This window comes from Gopherus flavomarginatus, chromosome 7 (assembly GCF_025201925.1).
Source record: "Gopherus flavomarginatus isolate rGopFla2 chromosome 7, rGopFla2.mat.asm, whole genome shotgun sequence".
In the NCBI taxonomy this organism is placed as follows: Eukaryota; Metazoa; Chordata; order Testudines; family Testudinidae; genus Gopherus; species Gopherus flavomarginatus.
Window position 1 is genome coordinate 106,505,037 of NC_066623.1, and position 23,812 is coordinate 106,528,848.

General features: G+C 42.4%; 1 protein-coding gene across 7 annotated transcripts in view; it reads right to left on the reverse strand.

Annotated features, from left to right (window-relative positions):
- OSBPL9 (oxysterol binding protein like 9) overlaps positions 1-23,812 on the reverse strand; it is a 127,424-nt gene that overhangs the window by 34,546 nt on the left and 69,066 nt on the right. For all 7 annotated transcript variants that reach the window (XM_050961665.1, XM_050961664.1, XM_050961667.1 and 4 more), the window contains 3 exons: positions 14,061-14,108; positions 2,714-2,743; positions 583-633 (listed from right to left, as the gene is read on the reverse strand). In XM_050961665.1, the coding sequence (XP_050817622.1) occupies positions 583-633; positions 2,714-2,743; positions 14,061-14,108 (129 nt within the window). The remainder of the gene's footprint in view (positions 1-582; positions 634-2,713; positions 2,744-14,060; positions 14,109-23,812) is intronic.

A 23,812-nucleotide genomic window follows, 5' to 3' on the forward strand; every position in this document is an offset into this window, starting at 1 on the left:
ACAAGATCATCTTAGTTGTACCTCTTTGATCTGCTGGCTACATTGTCATTATTACTTTTATTAATGCATCCTGAGAATCAACTTAGAAACAGGAAGCAAACTTTATGACATAACATAAGGGTGACTTTTCTTACTTTATCTACTCAAGGAACCTTAAAAGTGCACACTTAGGAAGTGCTTTCTTCTTACAACATAATAATCTTTACCCACAAAGCTAAGAACATTTGCAAGTTATTATGAAATGAAACTGTTACATCTAAAAGCTTCAAAACAAGTAACAGTTTATAATTTTCTAAGTATGATTTATTGTCAAAAAGCACAAAGGCTAGAGTAATGTCTGGTTTTGAGTATGAACTGCACACACATTTATTTCCTACAGAACTCTGTAATACAGTAACAAAAGTTAAAATCGGACAGCACCATGAACCAATTCATCACAAGCACATTTTAAAATATAACCAGAATTGTTTCAAAAGAATGTTGACTTATATTTTAAGCAAACGTAAAAAAGAGAATGTAAGTTTTCACAATTGTGAGAGTACCTTACAGTTTGAAGTTCAGAACAGATAGCAGTATACTTACTTTAGCAATCTGCAGCAACACAATGCAGTGTTTTATTGATTCTACCATACTCTAGAAGGAGGAAATAAAACATTTAGCATCTTTCTCTCACAAATGCTGTAAAATACAAATTATCATCAAAAACATATTGATCATTATTAACATTAACTAAAAGATTTTGGCTAAGGAGTTAAGAAGGGCCACTCATGGTTGGTAGAGCCACAATCTATTGTTCTCCTCTTCCTATTTACAAAAGAGCATGCAAAGAAGTGTCAATACGGCATGTTAAAAGAAACCATACAAGCAACATATAAACAATACTGGAGCAAGAGGGAAGGGAAACCACTTTAAAACTTTCAAGAGAAACAATTTAAGAATAAGCTTCTATGTAAATATCGTACCAATGCAGTTAAAAAACAAACCACCACCACCAAGATATCCCCTACTCCAAAGCCATAATTTACCTTAATCTTTTTTGTCTCCATAATTTAAGAGGGTGAGGGGAGGGAAAAGAGAAAGGTGGAGCAAGTTCTAGATAATGAGCAAATCATTCAAGTTCTGATATTTTTACAGAAATTCTGAGAGAGAGGAACAGGAGAGGAGCAGACTGTACCAGAGAGGGAGTCAAAGGTGGAAAGAAAGGTGAAAGAAGTGGGTTTGAAGGACTGTGATACGTTTTTTCACACAGAACAGGGCTGTTGTCTCTATTGAAGGGAGCAGCATGTTCAAATGGCAGGAAGGTGAGACGGAGGAGGAGATGATCAACGGAGCAAGGAGGTGGGGAACAGTAAAGGTTGGCAGTGGGGAGTGATGAGAGAGAGTGTGCAGTATTAAAGTTCGAACATCATCTTTACTTATAAGCCAGTGAATGGATCTGTGGAGGGGGGATTTTGCCATGATCTTAAAGGGGATATGGGGAGGGAGCAGAACACAATTTTAACTGCTGAACTTTGGGTATACTGAACCCAGAAGAGTCAGCGAGACTGGGGAAGGGATGAACCAGCGATTCAACAGCAGGGATGGGGGTTAGGGGGATGGACAGATTTTAGAAACAGAAACAAGATTTGGTCAAAGCCTGGATATGATATGAGAAGTGGAAAGGGAGGAAATTAAAGATAACCCCACAGCTTGACCATCAGAGAGGGTGGGAATATTGATAAGGAGACAAGCAGGAAGAGATACCCAGAGAAAGTGGGAAGAGGTTAGGAACAGACATGTACATTTGAGTGTCAGAAGCGTCACAATGAGAGATCACTATGAATAGTTGAGTTTACCTGGGGTAAGTGCAAGAGGAAAACTGGAGAGATAGTAAGGACAGACCCACAGAAAACAACAACAGAACAGGAAGAAGGAAAACTTAACAATGGTAAGGGGGAGGGATAGCTTAGTGGTTTGAGCATTGGCCTGCTAAAGCCAGGGTTGTGAGTTCAATCCTTGAGGGGGCCACTTAGGGATCTGGGGCAAAAATCTGTCTGGGGATTGGTCCTGCTTTGAGCAGGGGGTTGGACTAGATGATCTCCTGAGGTCCCTTCCAACCCTGATATTCTATGATTCTATCTCTGAATGAAGTATCAGCAAGGTTTGAGGAAAACCACAGGATGACCACATGAAAAAGCCCAAGAAAGAAGATCTGGAGAAGTGGGTTCTCAATGGCATGAAAGTTATACAGACACACTCTTACTGGCTCTTTTTAGGAAAAAGACAGAAACACTTGCTAACAAAAAACTGGTGCCAGTCAAACATTTTCTAATGGAATGTTCTTCCATTGGAAAACACTGTTCTTTCAATTCAACCTTTTTTTAATAGGCCGTTTCAACTTTCTGTTTCAAAGTGGTATTTTCTTTTTCGTTTTACTATAAAAATATCAATGTCAAAATCCGAAAGTTTTTAAATGTACTGAAACAAAAATTTTCAAAATGTTTGTTTTCGGGAAATGTTTAAAATTTTTTCTTCCATTCTGAAATGGAATGTAAGGTTTCAAAACTGTGCAACTCCCCATGAAACAAAAAATCTGGTTCCTGCACAGCTGTAAAGCAGCAAATTCCTTTTTTGCTGTCATACTTTTTAGAACTTTAAAGATTTAAACAGGATGAAATACAATATTTTTCGCTGTAAAGTCTACATATAATAGATGCAAAAGTTAACAACTTACATTAGTTGTTTCTTTGAGATTGTCAATCTTCTGTGAAAACAAAATAAAAATTTTTAATAACGTAGCTAAAACAAGAATTATAGCACCAAGTTGCACCCTTATTACATATTGGACTAGAACACAACAAGTTTTAAACACCCAAAGGATTAAACAAAATATGTTAGCTTCTGTATGTGTAGACATGTATGAAAAAGTGTGTATTATTTGTACCGGACAACAGAAAGTCAAATTAAGACTTAAACCAGCAACATGATCAGGTGAGAGCTATCCAAGCACTATACATCCACCATCTACAGTAATTCCTCGGTCTTAATGTTCAGCTAACAAGACATTGACTGCAATATGTGATACTGAAAATTTTAACCTGAAAGGGCCTTGTTATGTAGCCTACGGCTATAGGGATTGGCTCCAGGTAAAGCACAGGTATAAAGTAAGATATAGGTATAAATTACAGCTATAATGCAAGAAAGCTTGTAAGACAATAGCTTAACGCAGTGATATTCAGACCTCAGTGGTTCAGGACTCAAATTAGCGATCACATTACAGTAACTCCTCACTTAACGCTGTAGTTATGTTCCTGAAAAATGCGACTTTAAGTGAAACGATGTTAAGCGAATCCAATTTCCCCATAAAAATTAATGTAAAGGGGGGGGCAGGGAGGGTTAAGTTCAAAGAAAAAAATTTTCACCAGACAAAAAACTATTATATGTATGGATACACAGTATAAGTTTTAAACAATTTAATACTGTATACAGCAATGATGATTGTGAAGCTTAGCTGAGGTGGTGGAGTTAGAGGGTGGAATATTTCTCAGGGCAGTCGGGGCAGGAACAGCTCAACTGTCCGGCAATTAATAGCCTGATGGGTAGCTGCTGCTCAGGGAACTTAGGGGAGTGGAGAGCGGATAGTGGGGCTGCGGGTCCACCCTGGTTCCAAACCCCCACCAGCCAGCTGAAAAAGGCTGCTCTTTCTGCAAGCGGAGAACAAAGCAGGCAGCTGCCAAACAACATGATAAGGGAGCATTGTGCAACTTTAAACGAGCATGTTCCCTAACTGATCAGCAACGTAACAATTTTACATTTACTAAAGTTGTCCCTTTGTTTCAATGAATCATACTCCTGTGGCTCTTTTGAATACAGTAACTCCTCACTTATAGTACTATATATTCATTAGGGCTGTCAATTAATTGCACTTAACTCAAGTGATTAACACAAAATAAAATTAACTAGATTTAAAACTGAGATTAATTGTGACTATTTTTTATCTCAGTAGAATACCAATTTAAATTTATTATAAATATTTTTGTACGTTTTTCTATATTTTCAAATACTGACTTCAAATACAACACAGAATACAAAGTGTACTGTGCTTATATTTTTCATTACAAATACTGCACTGTAAAAAATATAGTATTTTTCAATTCACCTCATACAAGTACTATAGTGCAATCTCTATCGTGAAAGTGCAACTTACAAATGTAATTTTTTTTAATTTTCTTTTTATATAAAACTACACTCAAAAACAATATAAAGCTTTAGAGCCTATAAATCCACCCAATCCTACTTCTTGTTCTGCCAAGCATTAAGACAAACAAGTTTGTTTACATTTATGGGAATTAATGTTGCCCTCTTCTTATTTACAATGTCACCTGAAAGTGAGAGCAGGCATTTGCATGACACTGTAGTAGCTGACATAGCAAGCTAGTTTTGTCAGATATGCTAAACATTCGTATGCCCCTTCATGCTTCGACTTTCATTTTTTACTGTGCAAATATTTGTAATAAAAATATTTTATCAACTACAATTGGTTAATAACTAAATCACACAGTGTTTTAATACTACATGCTGCAAAGAGCAGCAGGAGACACATTAAAGAGTCATTTGCGGCTCGCAAGACTCCGATTTTTCCCTTAGCAGCGTCCAGAGGGTTGGCCTGGGCGCCCCCTGAAGTCACACCTTCATGGAACCCAATATAGGGCCCTGCCAACGCACCACCCCCTCAGTTCCTTCCTGCCGGCTACTCCGACAGAGGGGTAAGGAGGGTGGGTATGGAATAAACAAACACATCTCGAAGAACAATAGTTACGAGAAGGTTAGTAACCATTTTTTCTTCAAGTGCTTGTTCATGTCAATTACAATCAGGTGACTCATAAGCCCAAGTTCAGGAGGAGGGACCAGAGTCGTACACTGATTGGAGCACCGCTCTTCCAAAGGCCACATGGTCTCTGGCTTGCTAAGTAATCGAATAGTGCATGGTGAAAGTGTATATGGAGGACCACATTGCTCTGCAAATTTCCTGGGTGGGAACCTGTGCCAGGAATGCCGCCGAAGAGGCTTGAGCCCTGAGCCCCGGTGGAGTGCACAGTGATCGAAGGAGTGGGCACCTTTGCCAAGTTGTAGCACTCCTGAATTCATGATGCGATCCATGATGAGATATGTTGAGAGGAGACAGGAAGATCTTTCAGTCTATCCGCCACTGCCACAAATAACTGGATGGACCTTCGGAACAGTTTTGTTCTCTTGATGTAGAAGGCTAGCACTCTGCAGACATCCAATGAGTGAAGCCTTTGTTCCCTGGCACTAGAGTGCGACTTAGGGTAGAATACCGGGAGGAAGATGTTCTGGTTCATGTGAAATCGGGAGACAGCCTTCGGAAGAAAAGCCAGGTGGAGCCTGAGCTGAACCTTGTCCTTATAGAATACAGGTGTAAGGGAGCTCTGATGTTAGGCCCTGAGCTCAGATACCCTCCTAGCCAAGGGTATCATTACCAGAAACACCACCTTGTAAGAGAGACAGAGCAGGCAGCATGTTGCCAAGGGCTCAAAACGCAGCCCCGTAAGCCTGGATAGGACCAAATTGAGGTCCCAAGCTGAGACAGGCTGTCAGACCTGCAGGTATAGCCTGCTGAGATCTTTAAAGAAACAGCTGACCAACAGGTTGGCAAAGACCAAGTGTCCCTCTGCGCCTGGATGGAAGGCAGAGATGTCATCAATAGGGGTGCACTTGGCTGCCAGACAGTTCCTGTTGCTTCAGGTAGAGGAGATAGTCCAGTATTAGTGGCACCAAGGCGAGCGCTGGAGACGAATGGTGCTGCGCCGATCAAACTGAAAATCTCTTCCACTTGGCAAAGTAGGTAGTTTTCATAGAGGGTTTCCTGCTGCCAAGGAGAACTTGTCTAACTTGATCAGAGCAAGAAAGCTCCACTGGGTTCAGCCACGGAGCTTCCACACTGTGAAGTGGAGCGACTCAAGGTTCAGATGTTGGAGACAAACATGATCCTCCATTATTAAATCCAGGAAGAGCAGCAAGGTAACTGGGGCTTCCACGGACATTTCCAGGAGTCACGTGTACCAGTGCTAGCAGGGAAAGACAGGAGCTTTCAATATCACCAAAGTTCGCTCCCTCCAAAGCCTGAGGAGCACCTTGTGAATGAGACACACAAGCGGGAACGCGTATAAGAGATGGCCTCCCCATGGGAGGAGGAACATGTCCACGATGGAGCCCGGGCTGTGACTCAGGAAGGAGCAGAACTGCTGACACTTCCTGTTGCGTCACGTAGCAAACAGCTCTATCTGGGGAAAGCCCCACTGATGGAAGATTGAGTTTATTACATCCGGGCAAAGGGACTACTCGTGGCTGTGAAATGACCTGCCAAGATGGTCCGCCAATTCGTTCTGTACTCCAGGGAGGTATAATGCTTGTAGGTGTATTGAGTGCTCTACACAGAAATCCCACAGCACAAGAGCTTCCTGGCATGGGAGAGGAGCATTCACCCCTGCTTCTTGATATAAAACATTGCCATGGTGTTGTCTATCATGACTGATAATTAACTCCTTGCTAGGTGGGCTCTGAAAGTCTGGCATGCCAGGCCAGGTGCACCACACGTGGTTCTCCCAAATGTGCCCCCCAGCCCAAGTCTGACGTGTCTGTCACTAACGAGAGGGACGGCTGAGGACTGGTGAAGGGGACCCCTGCACATACTACCCGTGGGTCAAGCCACCACAGGAGAGAGTCGAGTACTGGGCAAGTCAGGATTACAATCCTGTCCAAACTGTCCTGGACTGGCCAATACACTGATGCTAGCCACGACTGAAGTGGTCGAAGTCTGAGTCTGGCCTGCTTTACTACCTAGGTACAAGCTGCCATGTGTCCCAGAGCTTCAGGCAATTCCTTGCTGTAGTGGTGGGGAACTGCCTGAGATCTGGATGTTGTCCAGGGACCGAAACCTTGCTTCTTGGAAGTATGCCCTGGCTTGTGGTGAGTCCAGTTCTGCCCCTATAAACTCTATCCTCTGAACAGGGAAAAGTGTTGACTTCCCCTCATTTAGAAGGATACCCAGTTCGCTGAATGTCATTCTTATGAAGCCGACCTGTGCCTCCACTTGAGATCTGGAGCGGCCCTTGATCAGCCAGTCATCGAGGTATGGGAACACCCATACCTGCCACTTGCACAGGAACGTGGCCACAACTGCCATGCACTTGGTGAACACTTAAGGCGCTGCTGACAGGCCAAAAGGGCGGTCTGTGAATTAATAGTATCAAAGGGGTAGCCATGTTAGTCTGGATCTGTAAAAGCAGCAAAGAATCCTGTGGCACCTTATAGACTAACAGAGGTTTTGGAGCATGAGCTTTCGTGGGTGCATCTGACGAAGTGGGTATTCACCCACGAAAGCTCATGCTCCAAAACCTCTGTTAGTCTGTAAGGTGCCACAGGATTCTTTGCTGCTTTTGTGAATTAATAGTGGTTATTCACCACAAACCTGAGGTATTTTCTGTGGGGCTGAATCACTGCTATGTGAGAGTACGCATCCCTCAAGTGGAGGGAAGCATACCAGTCTCCTAGATCCAATAAGGGGATAATGGAGGCCAAAGAGACCATGCAGAACTTGAGCTTCTTCACGAACTTGTTGCGTTCTCACAGGTCGAGGATGGGCCTGAGCCCACCCTTGGCTTTCGGTATTAGGAAATACCAGGAGGTGGCTTGGGCTGGAAGATGGCTAGCCCCAGCCCGAAGACAGGTGTGGTCTTTTCCTGCCACTCCCATTCCTTCTCTGAGGAGCGTCCTGCCAGTTCTGCAATTGGTAGAACTGTGAGGGAGGCTGCAGCCAGAAGTGCCTGCACTGAGGTGGTGGGAGGGTGAAGGCCCAAGAACTTGAGAGTGGACCTTGAGTCCTTTAGGCTCAGCTCCCAGCGATAAAGCTACCACTCTTCATTCAGGGTTGGTTTTTATTTATTTATTTTTATTATCATTGGGAGACCTGTCCCCTGGCAATAAAGCGTGTCTACACTGCCCATGTCACAGTGCTGCTGCGGCCGCGCTGTAACATGAGCAGTGTAGACATATCCTAAGTCTGAAACTCTAAAGAGAAAAAGATAGACCCTAAGGTAAGAGACAAAAAGAGTTCTCAAGACTTGTTTGTTTAAGAGGTTACCTATTTTTAACCAGACAACATGATATTGTAGCTTCAATTGTTCTGTAACCCAAAATAATGGTAATTTTTAATTTCTTCAGACCATTCCTATTTGCCATAAATCCATACCAAAAAGTCGATAACAAAAAAAAAAGTCTTCACATCTATAACAAAGCAGTAAAACCACAATTCACCAACAGAAGGAAAAGGCTTTGGGGACAGAACCTACAATCGCTGAAACTAAAATGAAGAGGCAACTGCCATTTCAGGGTTCAGTTACAGTAGCTATTCGTAAGAACTGGTACATTACTGGCTAACCTGAAGACAGACAAAATTAGTGAATAATTATTTTCAGACTCTTCATTAAATTAACAATTAGGAGGATATTTAAATTAGGATTGTCAAGTGATTAAAAAACTTAAATTGCGATTAATCACGTGATTAAACAAATTATTGCAATTAATTGTGATTGATCACACTGCTAGACAATAATAGAGTACCATTTATTTAAACATTACTGGATGTTTTCTACGTTTTGAAATATATTGATTTCAATTACAACAGAGTACAAAGTGCCCAGTGTTCATTTTATATTTATTTTTATTACAAGTATTTGCACTGTAAAAAAACAAAAACACACTATTTTTCAATTCACCTAATACAAGTACAGCAGTGCTCTCTCTTTATCCTGAAAGTTGAAGGTACAAATGTAAAATTATGTAAAAAATCCTGCATTCAAAAATAAAACAATGTAAAATTTTAGAGCCTGCAAGTCCACTCAGTCCTACTTCTTGTTCAGCCAACCACTCAGACAAACAAAATTATTTACATTTGCAAGAGAATGCTGCCCGCTTCTTGATTACAATGTGACCTGAAAGTAAGAACAGGTGTTCTCATGGCACTGTTGTAGCCGGTGTCGCAAGATATTCATGTGCCAAATGTACTGAAGATTGATACGTCCCTTCATGCTTCAACCATCATTCCAGGAGATGTGTGTATGATGACAGGTTCCACTCGATAACAATCCAAAGCAGTGCAGACTGACACATGTTCATATTCATTATCTGAATCAGATGCCACCAGCAGAAACCTGATTTTCTTTTTTGGTAGTTCAGGTTCTGTAGTTTCCGCATCGGAGTGTTGCTCTTTTAAGACTTCTGAAAGCATGCGCCACACCTCGTCCCTCTCAGATTGTGGAAGGCACTTCAGATTCTTAAACCTTGGGTCGAGTGTTGTAGCTATCTTTAGAAATCTCACATTGGTACCCTCTTTGCGTTTTGTCAAATCTGCAGTGAAAGTGTTCTTAGAATGAACAACATGTGTGGGGTCTTCATCCAAGACTGCTGTATCATGAAATATATGGCAGAATGAAGATAAAACAGGGCAGGAGACACACAATTCTCCCCAAAGAGTTCAGTCACAAATTTAATTACCGCAATTTTTTTTAAACAAGCATCATCAGTAAAGAAACAAGTCCTATGAAATGGGGACCGAAGCACGAAGGGGCATACAAATGTTGAGCATATCTGGCATGTAAATACCTTGCAACGTCGGCTACAAAAGTGCCATGCTGTCATAAACAGATAGCTAAGGGTTAATGTCTCTTTCACCTGGAAAGAAGTAACCTGAAACACCTGACCAGAGGACCAATCAGGAAACAAGACTTTTTCAAATCTGGGTGGAGGGAAGTTTGTGTCTGAGTCCTTTGTCTTGTATCTGTCCCTCTCGGCTATGGGAAGGATTTTTCTATTTCCTGCTTTCTAATCTTCTGTATCCCAGTTGTAAGTACAAAAAGATAGGTTTGTTTTTTTGTAGTTACATGCGTGTAGTTGCTGGAGTGCTTTGAATTGTATTCTTTTTGAATAAGGCTGTTTATTCATATTTCTTTTAAGCAATTGACCCTGTATTTGTCACCTTAATACAGAGAGACCATTTTTATGTACTTTTTCTTTCTTTTTATATAAAGCTTTCTTTTTAAGACCTGTTGGAGTTTTTCTTTAGTGGGGGACTCCAGGGAATTGAGTCTGTACTCACCAGGGAATTGGTGGGAGGAAGAAGTCAGGGGGAAATCTGTGTGTGTTAGATTTACTAGCCTGACTTTGCATACCCTCTGGGTGAAGAGGGAAGTACTTCTGTTTCCAGGACTGGAAATAGAGAGGGTGGAATCCCTCTGTTTAGATTCACGGAGCTTGCTTCTGTGTTCTCTCCAGGAACACCTGGAGGGGGGAAGGGAAAAGGTTTATTTCCCTTTGTTGTGAGACTCAAGGGATTTGGGTCTTGGGGTCCCCAGGGAAGGTTTTTGGGGGGACCAGAGTGCCCCAAAACACTAATTTTTTGGGTGGTGGCAGCTTTACCAAGTCCAAGCTGGTAACTAAGCTTGGAGGTTTTCATGCTAACCCCCATATTTTGGACGCTAAGGTCTAAATCTGGGACTAGGTTATGACACATGCAAGTGCACTTTCTGATGACATTGTAAAGAAGAAGAGGGCAGCATTATCTCCTGCAAATGTAAACAAACTTATTTAGCCAATTTCTAAGACAAAGAAGAAGAAGTAGGACCGAGTGGACTTGTAGGGTCTGAAGTTTTACATTCTTGTTTTTGAGTGCAGTTATGTAATAAAACAAAAATCTACATTTGTAAGTTGCACTTTCATGACAAAGAGATTGCACTACAGTACTTGTATGAGGTGAATTGAAAAATACTCTTTTGTCTACAAATATTTGCACTGTAAAAATAATAAAAAATAATATACATTGATTTCAGTTATAACACAGAATACAATATATATGAAAATGTAGAAAACATCCAAAACATTTCAATTGGTATTCTACTAACAGTGTGATTAAAATTGTGATTAATCATATTTATTTTTTTTAATCATAATTAATTTTTTTGAGTTAATCGCGTGAGTTAACTGCGATTAATTGACAGTCCTAACTTAAATGTACACCTTGCATCCACCCTTCAATAGGTGAATTGTGCCCTAGGGTGAAATCCTGACCCTTGTGACTTAACCAGGACAGGATTTCACCACTAGTTTCTAAATAATGCTTTAATTTATATTAATAGACATGTTTCATGTGTAAAATGGGGATAATGATGCATACTGACCTATTTAAAAGCACTTTTGAGATCTATGGATGAAGAATGCTGTGTAAGAGCGAGACATTATTTAAAATACAAACATTCTTCAGTATAACTGTATACAATAATAAATGTTTTCTGAACTATTTAACACATATTCCTTAACTTGTATTGTATATTCTTTAAAATGTGAGTTTCATAATTTAAACAACAGTATTTTGTAATATCTAACATTATATAATACTCTATATACAGTATTTGTTAGGGCTCCAAATGGTTATTAAAATAGGCTGCTTAATGTCTTAAGAAACAATGATTATCTGCCACCTATTTGTAAAAGCATCCTAGCTACTACCTATCATATTATCAAGAAGTGGTTGCCTAGCAGCACCGGAAACAGATTTTTTCCATTTGAAAAAAACAGGTTGTGCTCAATTGTTTAGGAGGTCATTATTTCCTGGCTCTTTGCAATACTAAACAATGCCTGACACAATGCTCAAAGCCAATTAGTTCTGGTTCACATTTCCAAACCTGCCCTGCATGTAAACACCGAACTGAGTTTCAAAAGAAATTATAGGATAGTAGAAAAAGCCTGACTTTGGTCTGCTGGAATACAGCAGCTACCTTAAGTTCGAACAGTTCATCTTGAAACACTTTCACTTCGCTTTGATTCCAACTAAAAAGAAAACCTGTCTTCTGATGGCCCATTTAAACTTATGAATCGTACTACAAAAAATGAAAAGAAAAAATAAACAGGCTTTCTGCTAGAATTTTTAATGAAGACCTAGTGGGAAAGAAAGTGCAGAAATGGATTTCCAGCTGCATAACTTTCCCTCAAACCATATATCTGTGGCACAATTGCTTAACCAAAGTATAGTGAAAAGCTTAATCCTTATCTAAGGAAACAGAAGCATTAAGCTGCTGCCACCAAAGAATTCCTTACCTGTTTTAGTCCAAGGGACAGGAAGGTTCAATTTTTAAAAAAGTGATACTTTTTATTTGTTTTAAATGGGGAAGAAGTGGAATCTGTAGTAAAAACATTATTGATACAACATTTTAAAAAAAACATCTCTTTGAAATTATAAATCTTCCTGTTCTACTGATGAATGTCTTGCTCAGATTAAATATGAAAATGCATCCTTTAGCTGTAACACAATCCTTGAAGAAGCCTCCAAGGATTAAAAGTGACTCAAGTGCTTCTCATTGTCACAGGGAAGGCTAATGTATTTCCTGATCTGCATGAGCACAGCTGGACAGAGGTAAAAATTGAAGGAATAATTTTCTAGTTAAAAAACAAACAAAAAAGTAAGTTCTGTTCTTGCAGCCGCTTGTTCAGAGACTAGTCAAGCAAGTTTGAACTGAGCAACAAGCACATTTTAAAATCTGTACATGCCACCAAGAAGAAGTGGACAGAAAGATCAACGCATAAGATTGCTAATCTGCCATTATGACCAACAGACATGAAGGGGAACAAATACAAAAGTCACATCCTTTACAAAATACACCTCTACCCCGATATAACGCTGTTCTTGGGAGCCAAAAAATCTTACTGCATTATAGGTAAACCATGTTATATCGAACTTGCTTTGATCCGCCGGAGTGTGCAGCCCTGCCCCCCTAGAGCGCTGCTTTACCACGTTTATAACACGAATTCGTGTTATATCAGGGTAGAGGTATTATGTGAGGAAGCATCAAAGTGTACTCAAACAACAATACTGAAAGGCAGAAGCTTTGCTTTTAAACACAAGGGAAAACTCGGAGAAATAGGTACTAAGTACACAAAAATTCCCAAATCCAATTATTTTAACATTACAGTGACAGTGCAACAGTTATTATAATTAAGCAATAGCTTTAATTTTAATTCCCTATTTCCAGGTATTGAGGTTCACAAGCTAGTTTTTTTTGTTTTGTAACATTCTTTCCCTTCCCCTCTCTCCCAAGAAAAAATCTTTGATAAAACGTTTGTCTCCCTTAAAAATAGCAATTTGAGACATTTTGTCCTACTGCCATGCTCCCAAAAATGACACTGGATGGGAACAAGTATATACATCAGCTTTTGAAGTGAGCTACAGCCTGGCTGAAAGTTTCAAGTTTTGTACTCTCTGGATGACACATTGCATTCTGGAGCACACAGCTCCAAAGCATGTGAATATGTTATAGACTGCACATTTACACAACCCTCCCTGATCAAAAAATCCTTTTGCTGGGGGTTGGGTAGAAAGAGAAAGGGAAAAGAGAAATAAGTGGAAGACAACCAACAAGGATATACTCAGAGTGATCAAATGTAAGACTGGCTAGTCAGACTTCTCTCTAAGTCTCTCTCAGCCTATGGAGAGCTCCAAATATGTGCAGGGCTGAGCTCCAAACGTGTACTGCTTAAAAAAATAAAATATTTAAAAAAAACCTAAAAACCCAGTGTGCTCCTTATATGTTTTTCCACTATGCCTGTTCAACCTATGACTTTCAAACATTGATGAATGAACCAAAATTTGGTTATTTTATATCAAAATGTCTTCAAATACGTCAACTTGTTGTGTTGTCCACACATCTAAAAAGGTTTTAGAACCATTTCTTAAAAGAATGAAACTTTGTTTTAAAGCTTTAAAGGTGATATCCCAATGTTATAAAAATCTCACTATATAAAGTTATACTCCCCCAGTTATTCACAATATGTAACTCCTGTAGGAAGTTCTAAACAAGACAGATCAAGAACTTATTTTTATCAACTGTAGATTAAAATCAGTCTTAAAAACATGATTCACAATTATATGAGATTAATGAAAATGGAAATAAAATAATCAAAAATGTCAAAAAGAAAGGCCTCAATATCTATATAAGATAAAGTGTACTTGCTTTTCTCTGTTCATCATCTATGCAGTGCTGAAGCTTCTCATCAAATAGCTAAAAGAAAACACATTTGTGAAAATACTGCAAGTGTGGTTTTTCATATGTCAAACAACTTGAAACTACAAACAAAACATAATTATTAACCTTCCGTAACTGTTGTTCTTTGAGAGGTGGTGCTCATATTCTTTCCAATATAGGTGTGTGCATGATGCACGCACCACCAGTGTAAAGTTTTCCTCAGTGGTATCAGTCAGGTCAGCTCTGGTGCCTCTGGAGTTGCGCCCTCATAGTGCCAGTATATAAAATCCTGCCATCCCACTGCCCCCTCAGCTTCTTCTTGCCAGTTAACTCATACAGAGGGGCTGGAGGGCGGGTTCTGAAATGGACATGAGCAACATATCTAGAAGAACAGCAGTTACAGAAGAAAAAAAAACATTTTTTCTTTGAGTGCTTGTTCACATCCATTCCAATGTAGGTGACTCTCAAGCAGATGAAGGAGGGGGATTCGGAGTTAAATGACAAGCAGACTGTAGAACTGGTCTGCCAAATCTGGTCCACTGACTGACGGCATAAGAAGTTGCAAAAAGTGTGGACCAAAGACTATGTTGCCACTCTATAGATATCCTGGATGGGAACTGTGACACTGCACTCCACATGTTTTATGGAAATAGGCTTATGAGTGCAAATACGATGCAACTGAAACATGCTTTATGCAAAAGATCTCTTGTAAGGTATCACAACAAAGGTTACAAACTACTGAATATATTCCTCCTATTTGTATGCCTGTATCATTCTTGTATCCGAAGCTAGAAATATGAAGTATAACTCTGAGGTCCTATTGTAATAATTATGCAAAGTGTGGGCCATTAATGATGGTTTAGAATCTTGATGGCTCCCATTGACTACGACAACTGGTTGTAAATGGTTTATTTACCTGCAAGCCTTCTTGTGTACGTGTGGGCCAATCCAGGAAGAATGGAGACTACAGGTCTTACAGTGACATGTAACCATGTCACTTGATAATGAAATCCATCTTCAATCTGGTACTTTTCCATTTATAAGGAGGGGTGGGGACCCAGAGACACAAAAGATTCCTATCTTGTGCCAAAACGACAAAAGGGGGTGGGGCAGGACAAGAGTGGCTACAGTCATGAGAAAACCCCTGCTTACCACCGGAGATGTCTGCTGGAACTAACAAGAACTGTACCAGGGAAAGGACTGAGCCCAGACTAGGAAGGAGTCTAGTCTGTGAAAGAAGCTCACTGGAACATCTTTAAGGGTGAGATATTATCTGTAATCAGTTTCTTAATGTATTAGGCTTAGACTTCCATGTTTTTGCTTTATTTTGCTTGGTGACTTACTTTGTTCTGTCTGTTATTTCTTGACACCACTTAAATCCTACTTTTTATATTTAATAAAAATCATTTTTTATTAATAAACCCAGAGTATGTGATTAATACCTGGGGGGGCAAACAGCTGTGGATATTTATCACTGTTATAGAGAGTGGACAATTTATTAATTTACCCTGTAAAAGCTTTATACAGAGTAAAAAAGATTTATTAGGGGTTTGGAGCCCATTGGGAAATGGGTGTTTGGGTGCTGGAGATAACTGAAAACAGTTCAGCAGGTTACCTAAGTCTTCAGCTTTGGGGGCATGGACCAGACCCTGGGTCTGTGTTGCAGCAGGCTAGTGTGTCGGGCTCAACAAGACAGGGTTCTGGAAGTCCTAAGCTGGCAAGGAAAATGTGATCAGAGGTAATTTCAACGTACCAGGTGAAAGTCCCAAGGGGATCTCTGTGACCGAACCCATCACAGGAACCTCTGTCATGAACGTGGCTGAATGAGAGTGCAGCTGGACCTTGTTCTTGAAGAAGACTGTGTATGGTGGTTCTGAAATAAAAAGTAGCAAAGAATCCTGTAGCACCTTATAGACTAACAGATGTTTTGGAGCATGAGCTTTCGTGGGTGAATACCCACTTCGTCAGATGCATGCCCATGCATCTGACGAAGTGGGTATGCATGGGCATGCATCTGACGAAGTGGGTATTCACCCACGAAAGCTCATGCTCCAAAACATCTGTTAGTCTATAAGGTGCCACAGGATTCTTTGCTGCTTTTACAGATCCAGACTAACACGGCTACCCCTCTGATACCTGAAATAAAAAGGCCCTAATATCCGAGACCCTCGGTAACTGGAGACATGGACGGCTGTGGTTTCAAGACCTGCACATACAGTCTCTGGATCCAGCCACCATAGGAGGGTGGTGATCACTGAATGGGGAAGTGTGACTACCATGTCCAAGCAGTCCCAGCCTGTTCGGTACACTGATGCCAGCCAGACCTAAAGAGGTCTGAGTTGCAATCTTGCATGTTTCACCATATCAGCGCATGAAGGAAGGCTCTTGCCTGGACCAAGTTGAGGACCACTCCTATGAACTCTATCCTTTGGACAGGGGAGAGCATTTATTTCTGCATGTTTATCAACAGGCCCTAATTTCTGGAAAGTTGACAGTATTAGCCATATGTCTGCATCCACGTGGGCCATGGTCTGACCTCTGATCAGCCAGGCATCAATGTAAGGATATACAGTACTTGAATGTTTTGATTCCTTAGGAAAGCCAAGACAACTGTCACGCACTTTGTGAAAACCTGAGGGGCTTCTGATAGGGTCAACGGAAGTACAGCAAACTGGTAACGTATCTGGTTCACAACTAATTACAGGAATCTTCTGTGGCCTTGGAAGATTGAAATAGGAGAGTGGCATACCAGTCTCCTTGATCTAGGAAAGTGGCATACCAGTCTCCTTGATCCACAGAAGGGATGTCCACAGAAGGGATAATGGAAGCCAAGGAAACCATGCAGAACTTCAGCTTTTTCATGGATCTGCTGAGGTTTTGCAGGTCCACGATGGGTTTGAGACTGCTGTTGGCCTTCGGGATTATGAAATAACGGGAGTAAAACCTCCCGCCCTTAGCTCCAAAGGAACCTCCTCTACTGCTCCCCCTTGCAGAAGCATTCGCACTTCCTGGATTAGAAGTTGTTCATGAGAAGGATCCCTGATGAGGGCCGGGGAGGGAGCGTGGAGAGGAGGAGAAGAACTGATCCAATGGAGGAACTCTTGGCGGCCTCTCATGCCTTGGTGGACATCTTGGCCTTTTTGGGGCCATCGTGAGTGGCTTTGCCTCTGAATGGTGCTTTTCTGGAATCTGTTAAGGCCCTGTGGCAGACTCCTTGTAACCCACTGGAAAGAGAGTGGAGAAAAAGTATGTTGTTCCCCCGAAGGGGTTTGAATACTTATACATCCATCCTCCTCCAGGGTCGCTAGTGGTGAATGAACGAGAGAGGCAGGGACAGCAAAGACCTACCCCGAAGGCCAAGGATGCCAAGGAGCTGGATCTCTTTGGCAGAAAGATCTACTCCACAGTGAGGGTTACAACCATGGCTTTGGCTGTGGTCATGAGGAGAAGCTCGCGGCTACAGGCCTTGGGCCTCCCATATAAAGTGAAGTGGACTATCCAGGACCTCCCTTTTGAGGGTTTGTTTATCTTTTTGGAGCAGACATCCTCTAAGCTCCACAGCTTAAAGGATTTGAGGACCACCCTAAGTCCGTAGGACTACACACCCCAGCCCAGTTGAGAAAGCACTTAAAACCCCAGCCATTGCCCTGTTTTTACCAGACTCAGTCAAGGCCAGATTACAATGAAGAGACGGGGTAGAAGCTATAAGAGGAGGCCTCCTGCCCAGTCCTTGTCAACCCATAGGACTGGCCCTGCCAGACAATTGTCTGGTCTAAGTAGGCCTTTTGAGGGTACACTTGAGGATGGGGTAGGAGGACAGTGTCTGGATCCCACCCTTCTCAATTTTTTGTGGATTGGTTATTCCACTTCTGTTGGGCGTGGGCCCATATCAGGCTACTGAGTGCCACATACAGTAGGATTGGGATACTCCCTGCAGTTCCTCAGGTTTTGGGCTACTCTCCTGAGGAGCTCCTGGTGTGCACTGTAGTCGTCCTTAGCAAGTGCAACTGAAGTCCCCACTACCACCTCCTCAGGAGAGGAGGAGGAGGAGGAAAAGGGAGGATGTAAGCACAGTTATAGAGCCCTGTTCCTGTCCTTCAGCACCTGAAAGATCTTGCACTATCAGGTCCTGAAGTTCGGTGCTGGGCTTGGTAACGGGTCCTGATTCCTGTACCAAGGGAGGTGGTGGGGGAGTTCTACACTCCAATACAACACAGTAAGATCTCCTCAATTGAGGCCTTGGACCAGATGGAAGGCTCGGGGATTCCAGAAAGGCCACTGCCCTGGCATCTTCCACTGTGCTGGCCAGGCCACTGGTGAGAACCCTTGTCCCATATCAGGTGTCAGATATCAGTGGTCGGACCAGTGTTATACCTCCTGTGGGAGGTATAAGATTCTGCCTCAGAGTATGATTGCAAGGAATCTCTCCTTGGTGACCATGGAGGAGCAGTACCAGTTGATGCTAGAGAGTAGTGCAAGAGGGAGGCGACCAATGCTGTGTCATCACCACCAGTTTTCCGTTCAGTGGCACCTGGGGCCTCTGTGCCATAGCTGCGCTTGTCTCTAGTGCCCATTGACACCTGGTGGGGGATGGCAATAGAGGAGGGACTAATAGCTCCCTTGCTGCCTCGAACACCTCTGACATAGATGGAAGCACCAGAGCTGCAGTCAGATGGCTCTCCCTCGGAGAGTCCAACAGTACTGGCCTCGATGAGTCTCTTTCCTGGGCTGGAGTCAATGGTACTATGCTGGTAGCTGTTGACTCATGAGACCTGGCACGGGTCTCACTCTGCCAACTTCCCCGTGACCAGTGGGGAGCACCCCATGTCTCTTTTTCTTCGCTTCTTTGGCACAAGTGACTGGGATAGGTGCCAAGTGTCCTGGTGAGGCACAGATCTCCTCTGTACCAGAGAGCCCTGATGGTGCCGAGAATCTCAGAACATGGATAAGGAGTCCTTCCTTGATGTCAGAGTGGCTGAACTACGCTGTCTCTCAGAGACGCCAGTGCACTTCTCACAGAGATAGAGGTGCTCGGTGCTGAATCAGTATGACTTGGTTCCAAGATGGGATAGAGAGCCACCTCCATAAGGAGGAATTTGAGTCTCTGGTCCCTCTTCTTTTTAGTATGGCGTTTGAACCCCTTTCAAATCCTGCAGCGCTTCCAGAGGTGAGACTCCCCCGAGCCCTTAAGGCAGCAGAATGCGGGGGTGGGGTGGCACTAATTGGCATGGATTATGCCAAGCCTCACATAGCTTAAATCCAGGAGATTGGAAAAGGGGCAACCCCAGTAAGAAGGGTCCTAATGTATTAACTACTAACTAACAACAGACTGTAAACTCTAACCACTACTATTTAACTATATACAGGAAAAGAACCAAAGTCCACTAAGGAAAGTACTTGTGTGAACACAAGGACAAGCAAAAGTTCCAGCGGCCACCATGGATGTTAAGAAGGAACTGATGGGTGGCAGAGCAGCAGGACCCTGTATACTGGCGCTATGGGCGTGACTCCATGAGGCACCAGAACAGACTCAATGGATAGCATTGAGGGAAAACTTTTGGCAGCAACGCACACAGCGCATGCACACCTACATTGGAATGAACATGAGTAAGCACTCAAAGGAAAACTCTTAGGATTTTGAAAACAAAACAAGTACACCTCTACTCTGACATAATGCAGTCCTTGAAAGCCGAAAAATCTCACCGTGTTATAGGTGAGACCGCGTTATATCAGAGTAGGGAGAGGAACTGCTCCTTGCCCCAGCCCACCTCCACTCTGCCTCCACCTCCTCCCTGAGCATGACGCCGCCGCTCCGCTTCTCCCTCCCTTCCAGGCTTGCCATGCCAATCAGCTGTTTGGCCTGGCAAGCCTGGAGGGGCAGGGGACGAAGGGAGGGAGAGAAGCGGAGCAGAAGTGCAGTCAGGAGAGGAGGCGGAGATGAGCTGGAGCGAGGAGCTGTTTCTCTGCGCTCCCTGTTACTTGCTGCAGCCCTCCCCAGGACCCCCCCGCCCCAGCTCACCTCCGTTCCATCTCCTCCCATGAGCGTGCCACAGCTCTGCTTCTCCCTCTTCCCTCCCAGGCTTGCCGCGCCAATTAGCTGTTTGGCACGGCAAGCCTGGGAGAGAGGGAGAAGCGGAGCTGAGCAGCATGCTCATAGGAGGAGGTGGCGGCGGAGTGGAGGTGAGCTGGGGTGGGGAGCGGTTCCTCTGCCCCCCCTTTACTTGCTGTGGCCCCCCCTGTCCCAGCTCACTTCTGCTCCACCTCCTTCCATGAGCATGCCACAGCTCCGCTTCTCCTCCTTCCCAAGCTTGCCACGCCAAAGAGCTGATTGGCGCAGCAGGCCTGGGAGGGAGGAGAAGCAGAGCTGCGGTGCGCTCATGGAAGGAGGCGGAGTGGAGGTGAGCTGAGGCGGGGGGGCCCCAGGGAGGGCCGCAGCAAGTAACAGGTGGGCGTAGAGGAGCCACTTGCGGTAACACGAATTCAGGTATAACGCTGTACAGCAGTCCCATGCCCCAGACCACTGGTTTACTGCGTTATATCCAAATTCACGTTATACAGGACCGCATTATATCAGAGTAGAGGTGTACAATCCAAGCAATATAACCCCCAACAACAATTAGTTCATATTTCTTTTAGCGTATTTGTGACATGGTGACATTGTCATTGACATTCCACCGTTTGCTGCAACACCCACACTCAGTTACTGACAGCTTGTCTATACTGGCACTTTACAGCGCTGCAACTTTCTCGCTCAAGGGTGTGAAAAAACATTCCCCTGAGCACTGCCAAGTTTCAGCACTGTAAAGTGCCAGTGTTGCCGCGACTACACAGTTCCATTAAGCACTGCCGCAGCCAGCAATTTAACTTTGCTAGTGAAGACATGCCCTGAGGCTGTGTCTTTCGATTCCCATGCTGTCATTGTTCTGCAGTTTATTAAAAAGGTGGAGTTGACAAGATACATAGGGAGTTCCATTCAGCACTCTTTGGACAAAGAAGGCTGCTCTGGTGTAAGGTTTTATGGGAAGAGTGAGTCACCATTTAAGAACAGACACATTGTTCAGAATGCCACCAGCAAACAGGCTTATCTGTTCTTTTCTCTTGTCTGAGACTGATAGATCTTTGGAGTAAGGATCCTGTTTAACACTAGGTCTCTACAGAACCTAGCACAATGGAGTCCCCAGTCCTGATCAAGCATTCGGAGTCCTATCCTGATACAGATTTAGTATTAATAATTGCTGGTGCTTGTGAATCTGTCCAATTGCAAAACATTATATAATGATTTCAAACTTTCCACCGTTCAAAACAAGTCAGCTCCCATTTACTTTTATCTTTAATACAGAAGAAAAATGAATTACAGGATTAAGTAAGAACAGGTAAAATTACTGGACAAACTTCATTGACAAGTTATTTTATTACCATCTTGGCTGAGATAAACACACTAAATTACATTTTGAAACAGTCAAAAATGCAGGACACTTTTAATAAGTAGGTGTTGTAAGCAATTCAAGATAGATATCTGTGAAAGTAATTTTCTTAGTCTTAGTCTTTAAGGTGTTACAAGGACTCCTTGTTGTTTTTATTGATACAGACTAATACGGTTACTTCTCTGAAACCTGTGACCCATGGATATGCTACTTCCCCTCCCCCCTGCCCCAGATATACTCTAGAAATTAATTTTAGAGACATTTGATGGTCTGTATTATATAGAAGGTCAAACTAAATGATCACAATGGTCCCTTCTGGCATTAAAATCTATGACGACATGCCAGACAAAAGGGGACTTTGGCCATTAAACCTCCCAAATTTGATTTATGCAAAGGAGGAAAAAACCTCTGAACTCTATTTCAAGACTCAATGACACTTCACAAATAGGATTCCACTTAGACAGACAGACAATTCTGCTTTAGTTTTTGAACTTTCCTGTTCATTACCTGGGACGTTTGCATGACCCCACAATTTTTGATCCTTAAGTATCAATCTGCTCCTACTAATTAAAATGACGTAAAAGCAGCCAGTTTAAACTGAGAAGCCCAAACTTTGACACTGGGAGCCATCCTAACATCTTATCAATGGTCCAAACGCTGCACCTAATTTGCATACAATCATAATTTGTCCAAATTAAATGTAAAAACATAGTTTGAACTTGTAACTCCCTTGAGAGAGAGGAGTTAAAATTGTTTATTTAAATTCACCATCAATAAAAACTAAAGGTTGATCAGTTTTGTTCTTGCCCTGTAGAGAGAGGGTTAAGCGGGACAAAGGGTGCATTTTATGTCTCCACTGATCTATGTTTGGCTCTCAGACTGCATGTTGGGTACTATACATTAAAGATTCACACACACACACACACACACACACACACACACACACCCCCCTTTTTCCTCTCCAAAAAAAGATGACTGGAAAAGCAGGGGGGAGGGTCTGAAAAATTTTAGTGCTTTAGTTTTCTGTTACTTTCAGCTACCAAATTTAATAAGATATTGCATTGGAACAAGAAAACCTCAAATGTTATCTCCTCTCTAAAACTCAGCAAGTCACTTTTCTATTATCCTTTCCTCTTCTCTGGTGCCATACTTCCCCTTCCTTGAATGCTGATACCTCGTTTTCCAAAACCCCCATGCCTTAGTTTCTGCAAGTCTCTTCCCATCCCTTGTTTCTACTGTCCTTTCTCTCCACTACTTGTCAATCTTTTCTTCAGTCTCAGGTGACTGCTGAAGAGCACAGTGAGGCATATCCTTTCCTCCAGAGAGGAGTGCTGCCTGAGATGGTTTCCTCACCCCTGCTGACACGAGAGCAAGGGACATAGCTGTGTCCTAAGTCATTAGGCCATGGGCCAAGCTCTTTATTCTGTATGCCTCTCTCACTCAGCTCAATCTTAGTGCATGTATTCCTTTCCCAGCGACAATACTAAATTTATGCTGATGCTACCACACACAGTGCTTGCCCAATAATATCAGTAAGAGAAGCAGAACATAACTGCAGCAATCTTAATCAGTTTTAATCAGGGGAAAATGTTGCATGCAGAAACTGCCAATGGATAATCTTCTGCTGTTTCCAATAGTGTGGCGGGATATATGAGCTTGTCATCCCTCATCTCCCCTACCAAACCCCAAAATACATAAGCAGAGCAGAGAAGTATTCCATTTTAACTGCTCCTACAGAGCAATTTACCCATGGTCGAAGTATCAGATTCACACAAATACAGCAGCAAAATTTCCTAAGCTGTCAGCAATCCCAGTTAAGCACTATGTGCAGGAGCAACAGCACAGGCGGGACTCCTCCTCAGGGAAAAAAATTAAATATCAAGGGCAAGATGATAATTTTAAGGATTCCACTACAAATTTAAACTCATTTATTTAAACCATCTCTGCCAAATTCTCCAAAGTTAACTCTCTGAATATAACAGAAAGCAGATTCTCAATATTTGACAGAAAACCCATTTTGAAAGAAGGCATACATTTAAAGTTACTCTAATTTTCTAACTCAATTTTACTTGAGTGATATGATTCCAAGATCTCCATTCATCTCAACACAGAATTCTGTTCTCAAATTCAACATAGTTTTTAGTCTGAATTTTCATTGTTACTTTCTGTGATCTTCTCTTTTAAAAAAAAATATATATATATATACAGTGAATCCCCGCTATAACGCGATGTTTGGGTCCAAAAAATTCCACCGCGATAAATGCGGGGTCATAGTATAGCAGGGTTTCAAGCCGGTCAGTTTAAGTCAGTAGTCCC